This window comes from Gavialis gangeticus, unplaced genomic scaffold (genome assembly GCF_001723915.1).
Source record: "Gavialis gangeticus isolate Ggan-Ray unplaced genomic scaffold, GavGan_comp1, whole genome shotgun sequence".
In the NCBI taxonomy this organism is placed as follows: domain Eukaryota; kingdom Metazoa; phylum Chordata; order Crocodylia; family Gavialidae; genus Gavialis; species Gavialis gangeticus.
The window spans coordinates 49,402,210-49,421,569 of NW_017729032.1; the positions used below are offsets into that span (position 1 = coordinate 49,402,210).

Sequence of the window (19,360 nt, forward strand, 5' to 3'; positions counted from 1 at the left end):
TTCTACCCACCAGTCCCACTGTATTGGGGACAAAGGGCTGTAAAGTTTGCCACTGGCGATACGCCCTTTGAAAGGCAATGCATTCCTGTGGGTCGTCCAGTAAGGACACATTTAATTTCCAGACCCCTCTCCCCTGTTTAAGCCCTCACCTGATGCCCACTTCTACCCACAGGACATGATTATCCGAGAAGCTGACGTCTATCAGTTGCTTGCTGCGGATTGTCAACCCCTCCAACACCAACACAAAATCAATCCTCGATTGCCCCCGCCCACCCGGATCCACTCTAGTAAACACTCCTGTCCCTTCCTAAATATCCTGGAGCCCCTCATCTTTAATCCACCCCCGCAGCCACTTCCCCGTACTATCCATCCCGACTCCCTGACCTATCCCAATCCGCCCACCCTCTTCAAGTATGCAATTAAAATCCTCCATCACGATCCGCAGTCCTCCACCCCCCATACACGTCCCCATTTTGCGGAAGAAGCGCACCCTCTCTGTTCTCTCAGCTGGGGCACAGACGTTGTACAAAGTCACCTCCGTGCCCTCCACCTCAACCACTGCCTTTTGCAGTTGCCCTTCTTCCAGGACCTGCTGGTCTTTAATTTTCAAATCCCCCTCCCTTGCCAGGAACCCTACTCCTGCCACTTTATTCTCATTTGAACCCCCCCCACCATGATGGTCCCACCTCCCAGTGCTTCTCCAGATATCTATAATTTCTCCTCCAGGGAATCCCGCACTCCTGCAAGCCGAACACCTGTGTGTCCAGGCCTTGTAAGCTGGTATACATTGAATCCCATCTCTGCCTCCCATATAAACTTCTTACATTTAAGGATGCTATGGTCAATGACATCAAGGCTATTTTCCAGAGAGAAATATGCCTCATAAATCATCTGTGCCGCTACTGGGTTCTGAGGTGTCTTCTCCCACTTTCCGCACCCCCGTAGCCCTAACCAGATGTTTAATCATGGTCGGGCTCAGAAAGCCATAACTTTCTGCCCTTCCAGATTCCTCAACCTCTTGTCCCTCCACAGGCAGCTCCCCACTCTTCCCCCTGTCTTTTTCCAGTGCAGTCCCTTCTGTCTCATGGACCATTTTCCCCCTTCTTCCTCTATTCTCTTTTTCTTTGGTTTAACCCTCTGTTTCTTCTTTCTTTTTGCAGGGGAAGGCTCTTTCCCCTTATCCCCAGACAGATCCAAGTCTATGCTTGCTGAGTCAGATTCATGTGCCCCTTCTCCTGCTGCCTTGCTCTGCTCCTCCTCCATCTGTTCCTCTCCTCCTGACTCGAAGAGCTGGTTGGCCGCCTCGATCACGTCACCTTTCTGCTCCGCTTCTGGTGTTTCCTCCACTATGAAGGTGTCCATATCCAAGTTGCTGGACTCCACATCCTCTGGATTTTCTTTATCCCTCTCCTCTGCTGTGTGCGACTCTCGTGCTTTGTTTGCGTAGGAGAGGGGGCACCGGCGCTGCAGGTGCCCCTCACCTCCACAAATGGTGCATTTCATTTCCTGTTTGCAGGCTTTGGCCTGGTGCCCCATGCCGCCACACCTGTAGCAAACTGTCAGGCTACAGAAGGCAGCGAGGTGCCCCACCAAGCCACACCTGCTACACAGTTTCGGCTGGCCATGATAGGTCACGTGCCCGCAGTGGGGCCCTATGGATACTACAGAAGGCAGGTGTCTCACCCCACCGGGGTGTCTCGGGTCTTCGTCTAGGATGACTCTGGCTCTCTCTGCCCTGGTCCAGATTTGCCACTGGTCCAGGACCTGCTGAATATTGAGGATCTTTTCAACTTGCCCCTCCAGCCACCTTCTCATATCTGCATACTCTAGGTCGTCTGAATACATTTTAAAGTATAAAACTCTCTCCCGTGCCTTCTGGCCAGCTTCAAAATGCAGACCCCGCAAGTCCTCCTTGTCTGCCACTTCCGCGTACCGGGCCCAGAAGGCCGCATACACCTCTCACCTCCAGAAGGCGATATTCCAGTGGCTGAAATTATCAAAAACCACCACACAACTTAAATCTTTAAGGTTCACATGTAAGTCCTCGAAAAGCACCCTGGTCATAAAGTCTGCTCTCAGCATGGTTGTTTTCCCCTTTACCCCTTCTGGGCTCAGAGTGGCTTTCACACACAGCTTCACTGTTCTTCGCGGGTCTCCTTCCCACAAACAATAGGAAGGTTCTGGGGCCTTCCGTGAAGATTTACTGCTCTCTGCAGAGCTCTGCCTCTCTTCCTGCAGTGGGACCGCCCCCTCTCTAGAACCTTCTCACCCAGCAACATCACAACTCTTCTTCCTCTCTGAAGACACCACCTTACCTCCTCGGCCCACCATGGACCAATCCCCAACCACCTCCTCCTCCTCAGCAATGCTGTCAGAAAGCTCACCAGAAACATCTTCAAAGTTGAAGCTAACAGGATCTTAGATGAAGTGCTTGCTGGTCCATACTCTTCAAGAATCAAAGCTCGCTTCCTCACTGCCTCCTCCAGTAACCTAGCCTCGTCATTCTGCTCCACTACCTCCATCACTCCAACAATTAAATAGGGACAACCACCTTCCAGATCATGGTATCTCCCCTGCCCTGGGGAGCCCACCTTCACGGTCATGGTTCTTCCCCTTACAGGGCCCCTGCGGGCCAGATGGAATCGCCCAGTGACCTGGATCCAGTCCAAGGTCTGTATTTTGCCTGCTCCTGTCTTAAAGACTCCTCTTCATAGAGGGTGAGGGGAAAATTGACTTGCAAACTGCCCTGTTTACTGCCCTGGTTGCTCGAGGAGTCTCCTTTTAAACCCTCCTGGGTCTGGACTTGATCAGCCCCTTTAGGGCTTTTGTCAGGCACAGGCAGCAATTGTCCAGCTATCAGCACTCCCAGCTGCTCAGAGCACGTACTCAAATACACACTCAGCTGCCAAATACACAGGCAACCTTGCATCCCTTACGTTTCAGGAGCAGAGTGCCTGGCTCCACTTCCTCTTCCCCTTCCTCCTCTTTCTCCCAGTGAACTGCTTGCAAACTGCCCTGTTTGCTGTCTCTGTTCACTCGCTTTTTCATAGACCATTTGTTTTTGTTCCAGCTTGAACTGAGACCCACCCCCCACCTACACTTCCCCCTCCAAAGAAGTTGACATTGTCTGCAAGAGAAAATTCAAAAATTGTCTCATGCTAGAGATATGTTCAAATGGTTTGTGAATGTAAAATATTTTAAAATGTTTACAGTACATTCTAAACTTGGCAAAATGAAAAGTTGTTTTGAAAGAAAAGATTGGAATGCTTTATTCTATAATGACAAACTGGGATACTCCAACTTGTTAGAACTTCTCTCCTTTTTTCCCCCCCAGAACTAAATTTTATCAAAATAGATGCAATTTTTCAAAACTCTGAATTTCAGTGGAAATGCATTTTCTAATGGAATATTTTTCCATCTATGGTTTTTCTTACAAGCTTTAATAAAAACCATCCGATATATTTATTGTCAGTATTCTGGGAGCTTAACTATTTCTTAAAAGGAACACAGACAGTTAATGGATGGAGTTGAACATTACATCAACCTAGAAAAAGTGAGAAGTGCAAATGTAATAGCTGCAACTCTAAATACCGTGAGTGGGAAATGGGAGGAGCAACTTGCTGATGCAACATAATCCTATTTGTTGTGAATTTATCCATCAACTGGAGAGCAATTGGGGGATGTTTAATAAGATTCATTTGTTCTTTGTAAGCTTGCTTAAATCTTAATCTCTCTCCATCCCCAGCTGTAGACCCAAGTGTTAAACATGTCATATTTTTGAGGACTCGTGCAGTGAAGTTAGGATGTACAGCAGCATCTCTCATTTCCAATGGGCCTCAAGGTAGGAATCAAGAACTGTAGTTCACACTGCAGTGTGGTGCAGCTCCCAGGGATAAGGTTGTCACAGATGATTCCTTTTCTGGGTTTTATTTTGAATAGACCATATTACAGTTTTCCAGAAAAAAGTCAAAAGATGATTATTCCCTGGTTTAGCATCATAACAAATCCCCTTTTAGTTCCAGTGGGTGTTTCAGCTGGAGACAGTAAAGCAGCTTTCTCTTTAGAGCCCATTACTCTAGATCTATTGGTATTGGCTGCAGTTGTATTGTGCAGCATAACCATGAGGACTTCTGCAGAAATCCCAGTGCCAGGGGTCTGTCTGGGAGTAGAACTGAAGAGAAGTCTATGATCAGATTCTCTTTTATACCTTTTTCCCATAAGGAACGTCTAAGTCAGGGTGGCCAACCTGTGGCATGGACAGCCTTTCTGTATGGCAGGCAGCAGATTGGTGAGGGAACAGGCAGCACAGTAGCAGATAGGGCAAAGAGTGAAAAGCAGAGCAGTAGATCAGGCAGGGGAAAGGGCACTCAGGGAAGGTGTAGGGGTTTGCAGCATGCCAAAAGGTTGCCCCCCACTGGTTTAATTGATGTCTCCTATCCTTTTTGTAATCGCAGGCAATTACAGTAATCATTTATGTGGAAAAGTAATATTGGAAAAGTTCTGAATTAAAATCAAGTATCCATGTATAGCTGGAAATGAGAAGGCAGAGGCATAATTACGTGAACAGTGAAGTAGCCACAGGCCTCTAGCAATTGCCTTGTGGACTAGGAGTGGTTCAGAAACCCAATTTAAGATCATAGAATCAGAGGGTGCCTGTACACGAGCACAGAGGCTGCTCCGACACACTTTAGTTATGAGTCTGCTGGGGTGTGGTAATTATTGTGCTCCAGCAGCCTCCCGTGTCTTGTGCAGTAGTGTCCCCATACTTCAAAATGGCGGTGGGGGTGGTGGCAGGTTGAATGAGCTTTAGTTCAAACGCCCACACCACCATTTTGAAGCATGGAGATGCTGATACATGAGTTGCTGCAGCACTTTAATTAGACTGGCTCTTGGAACCAGTCTAATTAAAGCACCCTCCACTCTCTCACCCCTGGAGCACATGTAAAAGTGCCCATAGAGAAGTAGAGCTGGAAGGGACCTCCAGTGGTCTAGTCCAACCCCCTGCCTGAGGCAGGATCATCCGTATCCAAGCCATCCCATACAAATCCATTGTCTAACCTGTTAATGAAACTACAGTCAATCCTGATGCAACTCAAGACATAACAACCTAACTTGCCACAGGTAAAGGAGAGGGACCATGTCCTGCTGTTACAGAGGTTGTTAATATATGTTTAAGAGATCCCAGGAAGAGGGCCATCTCCCTTGCTAGAGGAAGGCAAACCCCCGCAGTCCATGCCAATCTGACCATGGGGTAAAATTCCTTCCTGACCCTATGTGTGGTGCCTGGTCTAACCCTGAGCATAAGGGCAAAACCCTCTAGACAGAAAACTCTGGCTTTAAGTCCCAGCAGGAGCACTGGCACACGGTCCAAAATCCCCAGCCTTGGCTGTAGCCATGAATGCCGCAACCCTTGAGGCTGGGGGGTCATGGTGAACACCTGCAGATACTGCCAGCAGTGGTGGCAGTGGCAGCCAGTGGTAATTGGGGACTGCCCACATATGCTGAAGGTGTCAGTGGTGAGTAGCGACTGCCTGCAGGTGCCGCCAGCAGTGTTGGCGGTGGTTTTCACAGGGGGCACACTGCCAATCTTAGGGGGTGCACATGCACCCGTGTGTACCCCCTACATGTTGCTAGTGGCTGCAGCCAACATCCACTGCCTCTGAGGAAGGCTTTAAAGAAAAGAAAACCAAGCCCTGCCCCTCCCACCCCCAGAAGAAAAAAAAACAAAACCAGAAGAAAGTTTCCACATCTTCCTCATCCACAAGGAGGATGAGGTGGATGAGACTTCCTTCAAACAGCTAACAGAAGTTTCTACATCACAAGACCTGGTTCTCATGTAGGACTTCAGATTACCCCGACATCTGCTGGGAGGGCAATACATCAGTGCATGGGCAATTCAGCAAGTTTTTGGAGAGCACTAGGGACAACTCCCTGATGTTGGAGAGGCCAACTAGGAGCCATACTCTTTTTGACTTCCTGCTCAGAAACAGGGAAGACTTGGTAGGGAATGTAGTAGTGGATGGCAACTTGGGCAGCAGTGACCACAAAGTGATTGAGTTCAGGATCCTGAGGAAAAAAAGGAAGAAGAGCAGCAGAGTAAGGACCCTGGACTTCACTCAGACTTCACAGTGGAAATGAAAGCAGACTTCCACTTACTCAGGAAACTGATGGGCAGGATCCCTTGGGAGGCTAGTATGAGGGTGAAAGGAGTCCAAGAAAGCTGGTTGTAACAAAACAAAAACACCCTCAAACCCTGATATGTAGCAGTGGCCCCACGTGGCAACCAGCAAAGCTCATAAGCATGGGAAATACCCATCATAGAACATAGGCATATCTACACCTGGAGCATCCCTGACCAGTGGCTGTCTAACCTCTTCTTGAACACCTCCAGTGATAGAATCCACAACTTCCCTAGGCAGTCTATTCCTCTGTCTCATGGTTCTAATAATTAAGAAGTTTTTCTGGATATCCAATATACACTGACTTTGCTGAAACTTCAAACCATCGGTCCATGACCTCCTCTGCAGCAAGAGAAGGTATTTTCCACCTTGATGGCACCCCTTCAAGTATTTGAAGACTGCTACCATATCCTCTCTCCCCTTTTCTGCAAGCTGATAGTGCCTACACTTCTTTCTACCTGTTTTTAAATGGCTTGTCTTTTGTCATGTACCTCCTGGACCTCCTCTAAATTCTCCATGTCCCTTTTAAAATGTCTGCCTCACTGTCTGAATTCAGCCCCTGTATGTGTATTTTCCTAATAACCTTTTAAAATTGTTTTAAGAAGTATTTTTGCCCATTTTTTTTTTTTCAGGTTCTCTTAACTTCTGGAGTTTGTTCAGTGCAGTTCCACTTGCAGCGAGTTTTATACCTGTAAGTTTGGCTAATGGCATTTGCAAGCTTATGTAGAACTAAGTTTGGCACAGTTCTCGGAGTTTGATTAAACTGTCTCTATAGGGGAGGAAATGTGGTTTGTTTGAGAACTACATATTTGCTCTTTTGGATTTATTATAGCCATCTGTATGTTGTAATTTATTTCCTTTGTAATTTATTAGTATTAAAATGATCAATAGTACATTATCATCCAGTGTGAATTATTAGCTAACAATCCAGCCTGCATTAATGTTGGTCCCAGTCTAGAGTGAAATCCCAGACCAGCAGCATTGCTGTCACTGCCGATGATTCATTTCTTTATGCAGCAGACGAGAGTGGATATGTGTGTGTCTACAATGTAAAGGATTATGCCCTTGGGGATCCAGAGCAAGGACCACCAAAATGTATGTGTTGTGGATTGGGTTTTGACGTATGCAGAAAACCTTTGTGTGCCCATATAAATTGTTACATATACAGATTATTTAGTGCCTGGGTGTAGGAGCATACATGACCTTGATAAAGGGATTAAAAACAAACCCCTTTTCATAAGTTCTGCCTATTAATATTTCTCCCTCATGTTTAGATTATTCTTGTAACGAAGTGCGTTTTCTAGTCATAATTTCCCCCCCACAGCTTTCTAAAGCAAAAAAAAAAAAAAAGTAATATTTGCACCTGTGTGTTTTAGTGGAAGCTGTATAGTAACAGAAAATGAACTGTTTGCAAAATGTTTCCCAAAAAACCCCCTTAACCCCTTGTTGCACTTTAAAAAAATGCTGTAGACCAGGCAAGGATGTCCTTCAGTTTTCTTGCTACACAGATTTTGTGCTTGGCCTGTACACAATATTTCCTATCTGAATTGACACTCAATGTTTTTGTGCTAATATATATCTGTGTATTATAAATGATGTGTAATACAGATTTATTTTTAAATATTGCTGTAGATGTGAACCACTGGAGAGCACATGTAAAAATGGTTGTGTCGTAAGTATTTTCTTATCCAATTTGAACAGTGTAAATTACATAGCAAAAAAAAAAAATGCTTACAGCTGCAAGCAAATGTTTTCTGTATAAATACAATTAGGTTAGTTTCTTTACACTGTGCAATCCATAGGAGCCTCACTCATGGACCAAGATCCCTAATCCATTCTCCACATTTACAAGATGTTCCTGTACAGTGATTACTTTTCAAATAATAGGAAGTCCAATTTATGGCATTTGGGTGCTATTGGAAATCTGCTGTGTCAGATATTTCCTTATCTGGACTTCCTTCAAATTTAATGGCACTGAAGCAACATTTCATGTTTAAACTTTGTCATTGTCATAAGTAACCACTTGTCAGTTATTTGTGATACAATAGGTTTTTAATGACAAAAAATGGAAGTGGTGTGCAACAATATATGCAATTGTTTAGGCATACTTACTCTGATTATGTCTTCTGTTAGGTTAGAAGTTATTGAGGAAGAAAAAGTGCTGTTGTCTTCTTCTGTAGATTGTACAGTTCGTCTGTGGAGTCTGGATGGAGAGTACATTGGTAAGTGAAATTATATATAGTATTAGGATGGCTATGATGCTGCTTTTAATGACTACGGGAATTGAGTACCAGTTGCATACAGGAGAAATAACGGGGTGCTACAGACACAGGAGGAAAGGAAAAAAAAAACCCCAGAGCTTTACTTTCAGCTCAGCACCCCTGCACAAGTGCAGTACATGCCCTGAAGAGGAAATGCGTAAGTTTGACCTGGCTTGCCCAGCATCTGTATAGCTCGCATGCTTCAGCTGACCTAAAGTGCCAAAAAGCCATGCTAATAGATAAGTGTCAAAAAGTACTGCTGAAGTGCATGAGCTATGTAGATGCTGGAGAGCTGGGTCAAAATGATGCAATTCCTCTTCCAGTAAATCATAATTTATTTGTTTTGTTGTGTGGTCCTGTCCCCCATTAGCACTCTGAAGGACTGAGAACTTATTTACCAACGACTTGAATTCTTTGAGGTGTGCTGTCCATCTGCAATCCACTTGGGGTGCACATGTGCCTTAAACATTTGGGCTGGGAAAAGTTTTTACCCTAGCAGTACTGATATGGTATGCAGGCACCCTGCCTTTTCTTGTTGGCTGTGCTGAGAACATAGAGTAGTGCATTTCCTGCTCTTCAGTTGCCTCTTAAAGGCAGAATGCCAGAAATCCCAGAGTGCACCTTAAGGGAAGGAGGAGAATTATGGGAGTTGGGGAATGTGTTTATGGACAATGCACTGCAAAAAACCCCCTCCAGTTACTATAGTAACTTCTCTTTCTCTCTTCAGATGATGTAAAATTACTTTTCTTTCTTACCTTTGAGTGCTTGCACCTATACATATTCTGCTATAGGTCACTCCAAATTGCCTGCTCCACATAGAGATGATATAGTTTTGCCAAACACTGACATCCCTTAGGAGGCTTTGGTGCCCACAGTGCTAGATGCAGGTGGGCATGAAGCTCCAGGTAGCTGCTTTGCATTTAAAAGAAAGGCTATCAAATTCACTTGGGCTCTGATGGAATGAGCTCTGATCAATTTACTTCAGTGACCAAATAGCACAGTTTGATGTAGTTAGTCTTTGGGGGAGAAATGATGGCATCTTCTGAGCTTTTTGCTGTGGAACAAATAGCAATGGAGATTTCTGGAATGGATTAGTCCTGTGCAGGTTAAAAAAATAAGGCTGTCCTCACATCAAGAGTATGGAGATGTGCTTTAGCTTTTGAACAGAGAAGTTTTGGGAAGATGACTTGTAAGTGAATCTGAATTGGGTGAAATTCCATGACAACTTGGAGTCTGTCAGCAGGGAAACCTTGTCCGGTTAAAGCATCATATAGAAAAGATCCATCATCAGTACCTCCCTCTATCTCCTGCATCCCCCCTGTTGGACAGTGAACCCAGGTTGAATCCTGCCCTGCAGCAGAATAGCCAGAGCCTTCCTGTTAGAAAAAACTTGATCTCCAGACGGTCCAAGTCCAAGAAAATATCATGAAGATATTTGTCTTTGATAATCCATTTGTGGTGCCTTCTAAGGTTGTCCTTTCAGGTATTTTGAAAATCCGAAAAGTGCAGAACTGATTGCTGTTTAGTACAGGAGGGAAGCTTTCATTCCTCTATCAGTTTGTCAAACATGGTAGTAGTTGTCATGCTGCTGTCTGATCACAGCGCAAGGGACCAGAATGGAGGGGCTAGAAAGGCCGGTTAGCTCTCTATGGGACGGTTAACGCGAGTCCAGCTCACGTCGCCCAAAGAGACTGGAGGTGAGGTGATAGTCACGGAGGCAGAGAGTAGTTGAAGGTAGAGGTTTATTTACTCACAGTGAGCGTTGAGGAGAGAAACGAGATGCAGAGAAGTAGAGTGCTAATCATGTCGGGGCCAGCAATGAAGCGGCGTTCGGTGGTTGCTAATTGCAAACGGGAGGCGGAAGCTAGGTGATCAGGCTAGCATCCCTTGTGATAATCGAAGCGGGTGATGAATAACCTCGCCTGGGTGCAGCTGTGCACTCCCTTATATCACTTGGGTGACGCGCTCAGCGGTGAGCTGGCTGTTTTCATCTATCACCTCTCAGGGTTCTGTGTCCCGGCCTTATTTGGCGTTGCAGACTAGCTGACCTCACCTATGTTGGTGACACTCTGATAATGAAAGTAATGGTATGGCAGCGTTTGTTTTACCCTTTTGTGATGGTTGTGGGGAAGAAGGACAGGGCTCGCCATCTTGGTGCCTCGTGCATCGATGCCACCATTATGGTGTGCGCGTGACAGTAGTGATGGTGATCATATTGTAGCACATAAATCCAGATTATGACCCACAAACACCTGGCTAGTGCTGTGGACTACCTTAAATTCCAAAATGTTCAGTAGCAGCTTATCATTTGAAGGCCAAAGACCTTGTCCTTGAAGGTTTTTCATGTGCACCTTCCAACTGTTAATCACAACTCCTAATCTCAGGAAGAGAGAAACAGGATCCCAGCAGATGTCAGCTGGGTATTTCCACCAAGCAAGGAATGACCCAGCTAGCAGAAGAATGGCTAACTCCTTGCCCATACATCTTCCTGGAAGTAGAAGCATTATACAATGGCTGCATATCTGAGGTGTAGTCTGGCATGCAGCATCACGTAAGTGTAGGAGACCATGTCTCTTAGATGGATAAGCAAATCCTGACAGTTGTCAGATTGTCCTTGACTTGTGTAACAATGTCCAATAAGGACTGGAATTACTCTTGAGGAAGGTAGGCTCTGGTCAGCATAAAGTCTAGTGTGAGACCTATAAATTTCAGTTTCTGAAATTGGGATCAGGTTTGATGTTGGGGTGTTTACTGTGATGTCAAAGGAACAAGGACACAATGATTTGGAAGTTCAGTTCTTCAATACCCAGATAGTTTTTTCCTTCTTAGGTAGACTGCCACCATTGTTAGGAGCTTGGTGAAGATTCCCAGGGTCACTGTAAATCCAAACAGAAGGGCCTTGTTTTGGTAGCAGTCCTGGCTTACCACCAAATCAAAGCTTTCAAAGCATGATGGTGATGTGAAAGATGAGAGACCTTGTCTAAGCAAAAACCTTACGACAAAGACCCCTGAAAAAGGGTACATTAGGGGCATTTGGAGTAGGCACCTCAAAGATATAGCCAGATGTATTGATTCATGTGTGTAGAAACAAGAAAGAAACAGAAATGGAGGGGAAAGTAGTGCCTTTAGAGGCAATGGGCTACATCCACCTCGTCAAAGGGTTCCGTCTGTTTGTCCAGAGGATGGTTTGCTGAGGGGACTCCTGATGAAAGATGCTTCCTCTTGTGGAAATGCTGGCACTTCCAGAAGAGGAAGGTTTGAAGGATAGAATATAAAGGATAGAGCACAAGGTGGATGCTGACCTATACTGGACCTAGGAACATGTATGGCTCCCTTGACCAAAACCAGAGATGCAGCCAACAGATCCAGGATTGCTTTGCTTTCCATGACCCCACTAGTACCAGTGAAAACTGCTTAGGTAGCTTAGATAGTGAGGTTACTCGGTGCAATTGAAATAGAGGCAAGATAGGAGATGAAGGAACTGGTGAATGAGAGGAGTGATGCTGCCAGGCCCCATCCCTGTGGTCCCCCTGCCCCTGCGGCTCCCCACCCATCCCAGCTCCCGGGGCTTTCAAAAAAAGCCCACTCACCAGGTGCTGCCCCATAGTCCTGCCCCCTACTTACCAGCTCCAGCTCCCTGCTGCAGCAGGTAGGGACTGCCCGAATCACTGAAGCTCCCCAAATCTTTTCCGAAGATTTGGAGAGCTTCAAATCAATTTGGACCCTTTTATTGGTCCCAATTTGATTCAGATTTGGAGATTCAGCCACTGAATCAGGCCAAATTGCCTCTGAATTGAATCGGCACCCAAAGCTTTGCACAGCCCTAATGAGCACTGCTGCAGCTTGGCATAGACCCACCTCCCCCTTAAAGATGGCCAAAGCTGGCAACAAGTGATTCTAGATTTCCACCTCACTGTCTACCATTTAACATGACCACACTACCATTTTATCTTCTCTGACACATACTAGCAAGAAGAGTTCTGGTTGTGATCTCAGTACGCACTGAATCAGGCCCTCATGGAATAAAAGCTTCTGATAGTTAGCAACCAGAAAAAGAGCTAATTTAGTGTGGGGATGAATTAGAATTTTAGCAAGTACTCTTTCTTGGCTAAATTTGTTTTAAAAAATTCTTCCCAGCAGCAAAAGTTTGTACGTACAACAAAGGAAAATTTTCCAAGAGAATCAAGCCTAAAAGCTCAGAAGAAATGGCTTCTCCACCACCCCTCTCACCCTGGAAGGGTTTTAATGAAACAAAGGCATGTGTACACAGGCAGATCAGGACCTGGTGGGAAAAGTATTCATTTCTTAATGTAAGAGCTAAGTTCAGTTTTGCATTGCCTGGTGTTTGGATTGTCTGCTGGCTCAACAATCAGCTTCTCTCAGTCTTTCTTATTGGAGATGTTCTTCTTTTTCTACATAATTATTCATGAGACCAGAGATCAAGTACAGTAGGGCCTTGAACCTAGGTCTCTCAGGTTCTGGTAGTAACGTGACTACCAAGCTATTGGCTATCCCTTCTGAAGCCATCCAAACTTTGCCAACCAAAGCTTTATTGAAATGGAGATGCACCATTTTGATTTGTATCAAATGAGCATTTTCCCAAAGAAAAACATCTGTTGGAAAACTCTTGACCAGCTCTAGTTGCAACCTGTTAACTTCTGTACAGGTCTATGGCTGTGCATGTTGAAGCATAATACCCATGTGTCTCATTCTCATATATTTTTCCTCCCCTTTTAGGGACTTTTGGCCAAGAAGAACCTTGGGAAATTTTTACTCCTGCCTCCTGGAAACATCCCATGGTGCCCTTTGAAATTCTGATAGATCCTCAGAGCATGCCCCATCATCCAGTGTTGGGAGGAGAAACTTCAGTCTGGCAAATCATAAGCTCAGACCAAAATGATGCAGCTCGAGAGAACTCTTTATCTAAGGTTTGTGTAGATAGCAACAGTTTCCTGTTAAGAATGTGGCTCCTCTTATTCTCTAGCAAAGCAAGATGCAGCTATGATGATACACAAGTTTTTGTGCGGCATTTGCCTTAATACAATATGTTGATGAAGAGACCTTAGATACAAATTCAGCAAGGGACACATTAAATACTGGTTAACTAACTGATAGGTATCAATCTATAATTGTAAACAGGAACAGTCTATTGAGTAGATGGAGTTGTACCAGTATCTCACAGGGAGCAGATCTCGGCTTGATTTTTAACATTAATCAACTCAGTTCAGTGCTCTTCAACATGTTCATCACCAATTTTGATTTGGGTATTATAAAGAAACTGGCAAAATTTACTGATGACACCAAACTATGGGGGAGCGTGGTCACACTTTAAGACACATTGGCAATACAGGCTGACCTGGTCAGGCTTGTGAGGTAGGCAGACCTCAACCTGATGTACATTTTTCTGTATTAAATGACAGTGCTCCATCTGGGGAGAACTAATCCGCAACACCCTTAGAGGCTCAGCAGTGCTATGGTTGCTAGCACCACAACTGACAAAGACTAGGGTGTCATGACTGAGCAGAGGTAGATCAATGTGACTTTGTTATTTTAGGAATTAGGTTCCAAGATGACTCTTAGCTTCTGGGGAGTAGTGCATTTGGCTTGAACCTAGGGTAAAGCTTGAACTTCAAGCTGTAACAAGATGCCATAACCACACCATTCCCTTTTTAATATATCAGTGGTTCTCAGGGCCCCCCCCCCACCACTATTCTGAAGATAACAGCATCCCTGGTTGAGAACTACTGTTGGTGCTGCCTCTGCTCCCCTCAGTACTTTCCCACTGGGTGTTGCTCCTTCAAGACAGAAGTGCCCTGTGTATCAGTTGTACAGTCACATGGGGAAGGGCTGTGGCATGGGCCCACACTCCTGCATTAGGGCTGTGATAAGCCTAAAGCAGGCAGGCAGGCACTGACTCATTCTGTTCTTTTACTTTGGTCTTTCCTAGCAGCACTGTCCTGTGCTCTTGGCTCTAGGAGGTAGGTGGGAGGGGCTGGATCAGGAAAGGCTGCTGCAGGCTGACCAGTGTCCTAATGCAGCACAAGCATGCACAGGATAGTCTGAACAAGCTTCTGCCACTGTAGCAGTAGTGTCTGTATTACAGCACCCTAGGGGGTAGGGCTCACAGCTTCTAAGGATTACATGGTGCCCTAGCTCAGTGGTTTCCAAACTTTTTTGATCCTGCACCCCTGTTGGTAAAGATTTTGAGCATGCACCCCCAATACATGTCACAATATGCTGAAAGTGAACAAACGAGTGAGGGCACCACTTTCAACCCCTCTGCGTTGTGGAACTCCCACTCTTCCCTCAGGATACCTCGTGTACCGTATGTGACACATGACCGTCTGACATACATACTGAACAAGGGCACCAGTGGCAATCCATATATTAAATATAAGTAAAGCTTAATTTATTTATTTTTTATCTAAAAAAATGGCATATAAATAGAAGTTCCAATATTTTCTTCCCACACCCCACCACTTTGGAGACCACTGCCCTAGTTAACAACTGCAATACACTTTTCAATAGTTTCTATATATCATCCATGTTTTTACAGTAACTTTTCCTTTGGTGTAAAAGTACTTATTTCTCAATCCCACTATATACAAAAGCAAAAGAAGCTGAATCTCTAACTTCAGCAAGAGGGGTGTTTAGGAAGTGTGGTACAGAAGGCTTTGCTTTAAAAAAAATGAATTTTAAGTCATAGAATCATAGAAATTAAGGACTGGAAGAGACCTCAGAAGACTACAGAGTCCAATCCCTCTGTTCTGGGCAGGACTATGGCTGAGATCAAGTAATCTCAGCCAGGTGTCTGTCCAGTCTCCTCTTGATGACTTGCAGGGTTGGGGACTGCACCGCCTCCCTGGAAAATCTATTCCAGATTGTGGTCACTCTTACCACAAGGAAGTTTTTCCTTGCATCCAACCTGAAACAGCTTATAGTTATTGCTCCTTGTCCTCCCTTGGGGTATCCTAGTGAACAGTTTTTCTCCCCACTCCTTGTATTTACCCCTCAAACACTTACAAACAGTCACCCCCCCCCCCAATCTTCTCTTCCCCAGGCTGAACAGTTCCAGATCCCTTAGTCTTCCTCGTTGTCTAGTAATACTAATCAAATAAAAAGTCTTATGATACAAGGAAGAAAGTTCAGACTTTATCCACAGTTAAAATGTTAAGCAGCTTAAGAGTGCTTTGTAGTTAAAGTCAGTCTACACACACTACACCCTGGTATTGATGATAATCTACAGCAGGGGTTGTCAACTGAGGGTATAAGTATCCCCAAGGATACTAGATCAGGCCCTAGGACAGGGCCAGGAAATTATTTCAGGCAGCAGGCCACTCAGTGAGTTTTGGCAAGCTGTCAAAGGCCACATGGGTAGCCCCATCCCTTCAGATGCCCCAGCCCCTGGTCACAATCTTGGGGCCAGAAGTCCCACCCCCTGACCTTTGCCACAAGAAATCCCTCCCCTTGCACAACTTACCATGTTGTGACTCCTCTAACATCTTGCCCCAGCTTCCCTTCCCCTGACCAGTACTGGTCACCAGACCCTTCCCACAAGCAAGGACCCAGCCCACCCCATCAGGCCCCAGGCATCAAAAGCTGGCCAATGCCCCCCCCCATCACTGGTGCCAGCATGACCTGGCCCTGACCCATCCCAGCCCCCCTCCCCAGCACAGCAGAAGCCAGCCCAGGCCCAGGTCCCCTCAGCTCTGGTGCTGTAGGGCCCCCTCCTGTCCCAAGCCACAGGGGGCTCAGCCAGTTTTCCTTCCCTGGTGGGGCCCTTCCCATCCCATCCCCTATCAAGTGGTGGCTTCCCAAATGCTGCTGCACTTTCCCCCTACCCGTGCCAGCTGGTCCCAAAAGGAAGCCGCTCCTCTGCTGCTTCTGCTGGCCAGTACCAACCCAGTTGGGCTGGCCCCGTCTCCAGCAACATGTGGGAAGCTAGCTTCAGCCATATGCTGCTTCAGATGGGATGGACCCAGCTGGGGATGAGAGCAGAAGTGGTAGTGGAGCAGGGTGTGGCTCAGGACTGGATGAGCCCAGCTGCATTTTGCCCCTGCCTGCACTGGTCAGTCCCCAGTGGCGCACAGCTCCACTGGCCAGCAGAAGTGGCAGCAAAGACCCAGCTGGGCCTATCCCATACCATCCTGAGCAGCATGTGGCTGAAGCAGGCTTCCCATGTGCTGCTGGGAATGGGAGGAGCCAGGCCAGGTCAGCACCAGCCCGCAGAAGTGGAGGCAGAGCTGTGCATGTCACTGGGGACTGACTGGTCCAGGCAGGGGGAAAGTGCAGCTGAGCCCCTGCTGCTCTGGCCAGGCTTGTCCAGTCACAATCAGCACACGGCTACACCACTTATTCTGCTGCCTGGTGCCAACCTGGCCAGGCTCCTTCCACCCCCATTAGCACATGGGAAACTGGCTTCAGCCACATGCCACTCCAGATGGGCTGGGTTCACTGGCCAGCAGAAGTGGTGGCGGAGCTGTGTGCCGCTCAGGCCTGACCAGTGCAGGCAGGGGGAAAGTGCAGCTGAACCCCTGCCGCTCTGGCTGGGCTCATCCAGTCCTGAGCCACACACACTGGGACAGTGGCACATAGCAGTCAGGGGCAAAGTGCAGCTGAGCCTTTGCTGCTCCTGCCAGGCTCGTCCTGTCCTGAGCAGCACAAAGCTCTGCCACCGCTTCTGCTGGCCCATGCAGGCCCAGCTGGGCTCTTCCTGTCCCCAGCAGCATGGAGAAGCAGACTTCAGCTGCAGGCCACCTTTTCTGGCTGGTGCAGACCTGGCCAGGTCCATCCCATCTGGAGCAGCATGTGGCTGAAACCAGCTTCCCATGTACTGCTGGGGATGGGGTGAGTGGCAGCAGAACTGTGCGCCACGCGGAACTGACCAGTGCAGACAGAGGGAAAATGCAGCTGAGCCCCTGCTGCTCCAGCTGGGCTCATCCTGTCCTAAGCAGCACACTGCTCCACCGCCACCTCTCCTCCCTCATGTGGACTGGGCCAGAGCTGCAGCCCAGCTGCTGCTTCCTCTCCCCAGTGCCAGCCCAGCCTGACCCTGCACAGCATGGGGAAAGCCTACCCAGTAACCGCTTTCCTGGGCTTACCTGCAGGGCAGGGCCCTTTCCAGGCCCATGCTGCAAAGCAGAAGCTGGCCCAGGCACTGTTTCCCCTCACCAGTGCCACAGGCTCTGGCCCAGCCCCCCTGCCCCTCTCAAGCTGAAAACATGGCCTGAGCCAGGGGTGGGGTGAGGCCAGTTCGTTGCCTCACTCAGAACCCAAGGAAACAGCCTGAGGTGCTGCAGCCAGCAACTGCTGCCACCAGAGGCTTTTAGAGAGGCAGCGACTGTTATGTGGGTTTTGAAGGGGCTCCACAGGCTGGAGGGAAGTGCTTGGCAGGCTGTATTTTGCCCACCCCTGCCCTAGGAGGTATGCATGGGTAGCTGCCACATGCCGCTTCCCCCACCCTACAGAGGCATGTAGCCAGACGTGGTGGTGGAGGGGCAACAGCAGCAGAGTGGGGTGAAGGAAAGCTTGCACACGCTGGCTGCCACCTCTCTGCACCCCATGCCATGCCCACCTCCCCCCTGCTCAGTGTCTGGCTGCACAACTCTCTCTCTCCCCCCCCCCCCCACTCCTTCATGTTTGCTATAATGATCAAAAAAGGTTGAAAACCCCTGATCTACAGCATGTTCCAAATAGTGAACAAATACTGAACAGTAGTGCTAAGTACATACTCTTCTTACTAATAACAGTCTTCACAAAATAGTTGTTGCAAGGGTTCTAACCCGGGATTTTACAATAGAATTGAGAGATTTTTCCTAGTAAGTGTAATAATAAATGAAATAAATTTGTGTTCAAGGCCTACAGTTCACATTTCAAATGTGAATTAGAGCAAGTGTATTTTTCTCCAGTATTTAAATAGGTAAATTCTGTAAAGCAACCCAAACAGTAATAGGACTTCTCACAGCAGAGACCAAGTCTATCAGGAGACTAAATAAATCTTGCATTTGTCTTCTCCTTTATGTATTTTAGCATGAGGGGAGCTACAACCATAAGCTCTCTCAAGTTACTATTACTGATCCAGATATCAAAGAGGAAGTTGACAAATGGTCTTGCACAGAAGCTGTGGGCAAAAGGTAAAACTGAAAGCAAGGCCACACATTCATGTTTTTGCTGTGTTTTCTATATAGATACCTAGATTAGGCCTTAAATTATACATAGTAGAATTACTAATTCATGCTTTTATTCTTTCCTTCACCCAGTTTGAAGCATGAGCGGTTCAAGAATTTAACCAGACCACTTAAGCATGGGGGACTGAGCCCTTATCGTACTATCAAGTATTATGAAATGGTCAGCACCACAACAATTTGTAAAAAGCCTGATGTAGCTGTTCTTGGTACAGACATTTTATAAAGAATGGTTAGGGGAAAACTGAAACAATAGCTTCCTGTAGGTGACTTGAGTATAAAAAAAAAATCATATCACTTTAATGGTAACAAAGCTTATTCCTAGTGATTTGGAGAACTAGTCTAAGAACTGTTGTTTTTTTTGAAACCCTATAGAAATTTTAAACAACTCCTTTTACCTTTTCCAACCTTTATTGTTCTAGTGTCTAATGTGTTGTACTGTAGATTCTGCAACGACTTTTTTCTCTTTCTAAGTGGTGCTGACCATACACTTGGCATTCCAAATAATCACTCAAGTGAAATGTTAAACTGGAACAAAATCTTTTTAAATAGACATGCTTTTATAATAAGGACTCCTTGATATTGTTAAAATGACTGAAGATTACACTAGCTTTTGTGCAGCTGCAACCTATCAGGTTTGGTACAAAAATAAATAGGGCAACATCATCAAAATCTTTCCATTATTTCTGTAGTTCACAGGTGAGCTCTATGTTGCGCAGTTTTAAGAGACAGTAAG

At 46.4% G+C, this 19,360-nt stretch overlaps 1 protein-coding gene across 1 annotated transcript in view; it reads left to right on the forward strand.

Annotated features, from left to right (window-relative positions):
* Nucleotides 1-19,360, forward strand: part of LOC109302857 (WD repeat-containing protein 64-like) — a 125,282-nt gene that overhangs the window by 103,557 nt on the left and 2,365 nt on the right. The window contains exons 23-30 of the mRNA XM_019524755.1: nt 3,746-3,841; nt 6,812-6,870; nt 7,133-7,274; nt 7,812-7,851; nt 8,313-8,401; nt 13,178-13,368; nt 18,470-18,573; nt 18,700-18,787. Coding sequence (XP_019380300.1) covers nt 3,746-3,841; nt 6,812-6,870; nt 7,133-7,274; nt 7,812-7,851; nt 8,313-8,401; nt 13,178-13,368; nt 18,470-18,573; nt 18,700-18,787 — 809 coding nt within the window. The remainder of the gene's footprint in view (nt 1-3,745; nt 3,842-6,811; nt 6,871-7,132; nt 7,275-7,811; nt 7,852-8,312; nt 8,402-13,177; nt 13,369-18,469; nt 18,574-18,699; nt 18,788-19,360) is intronic.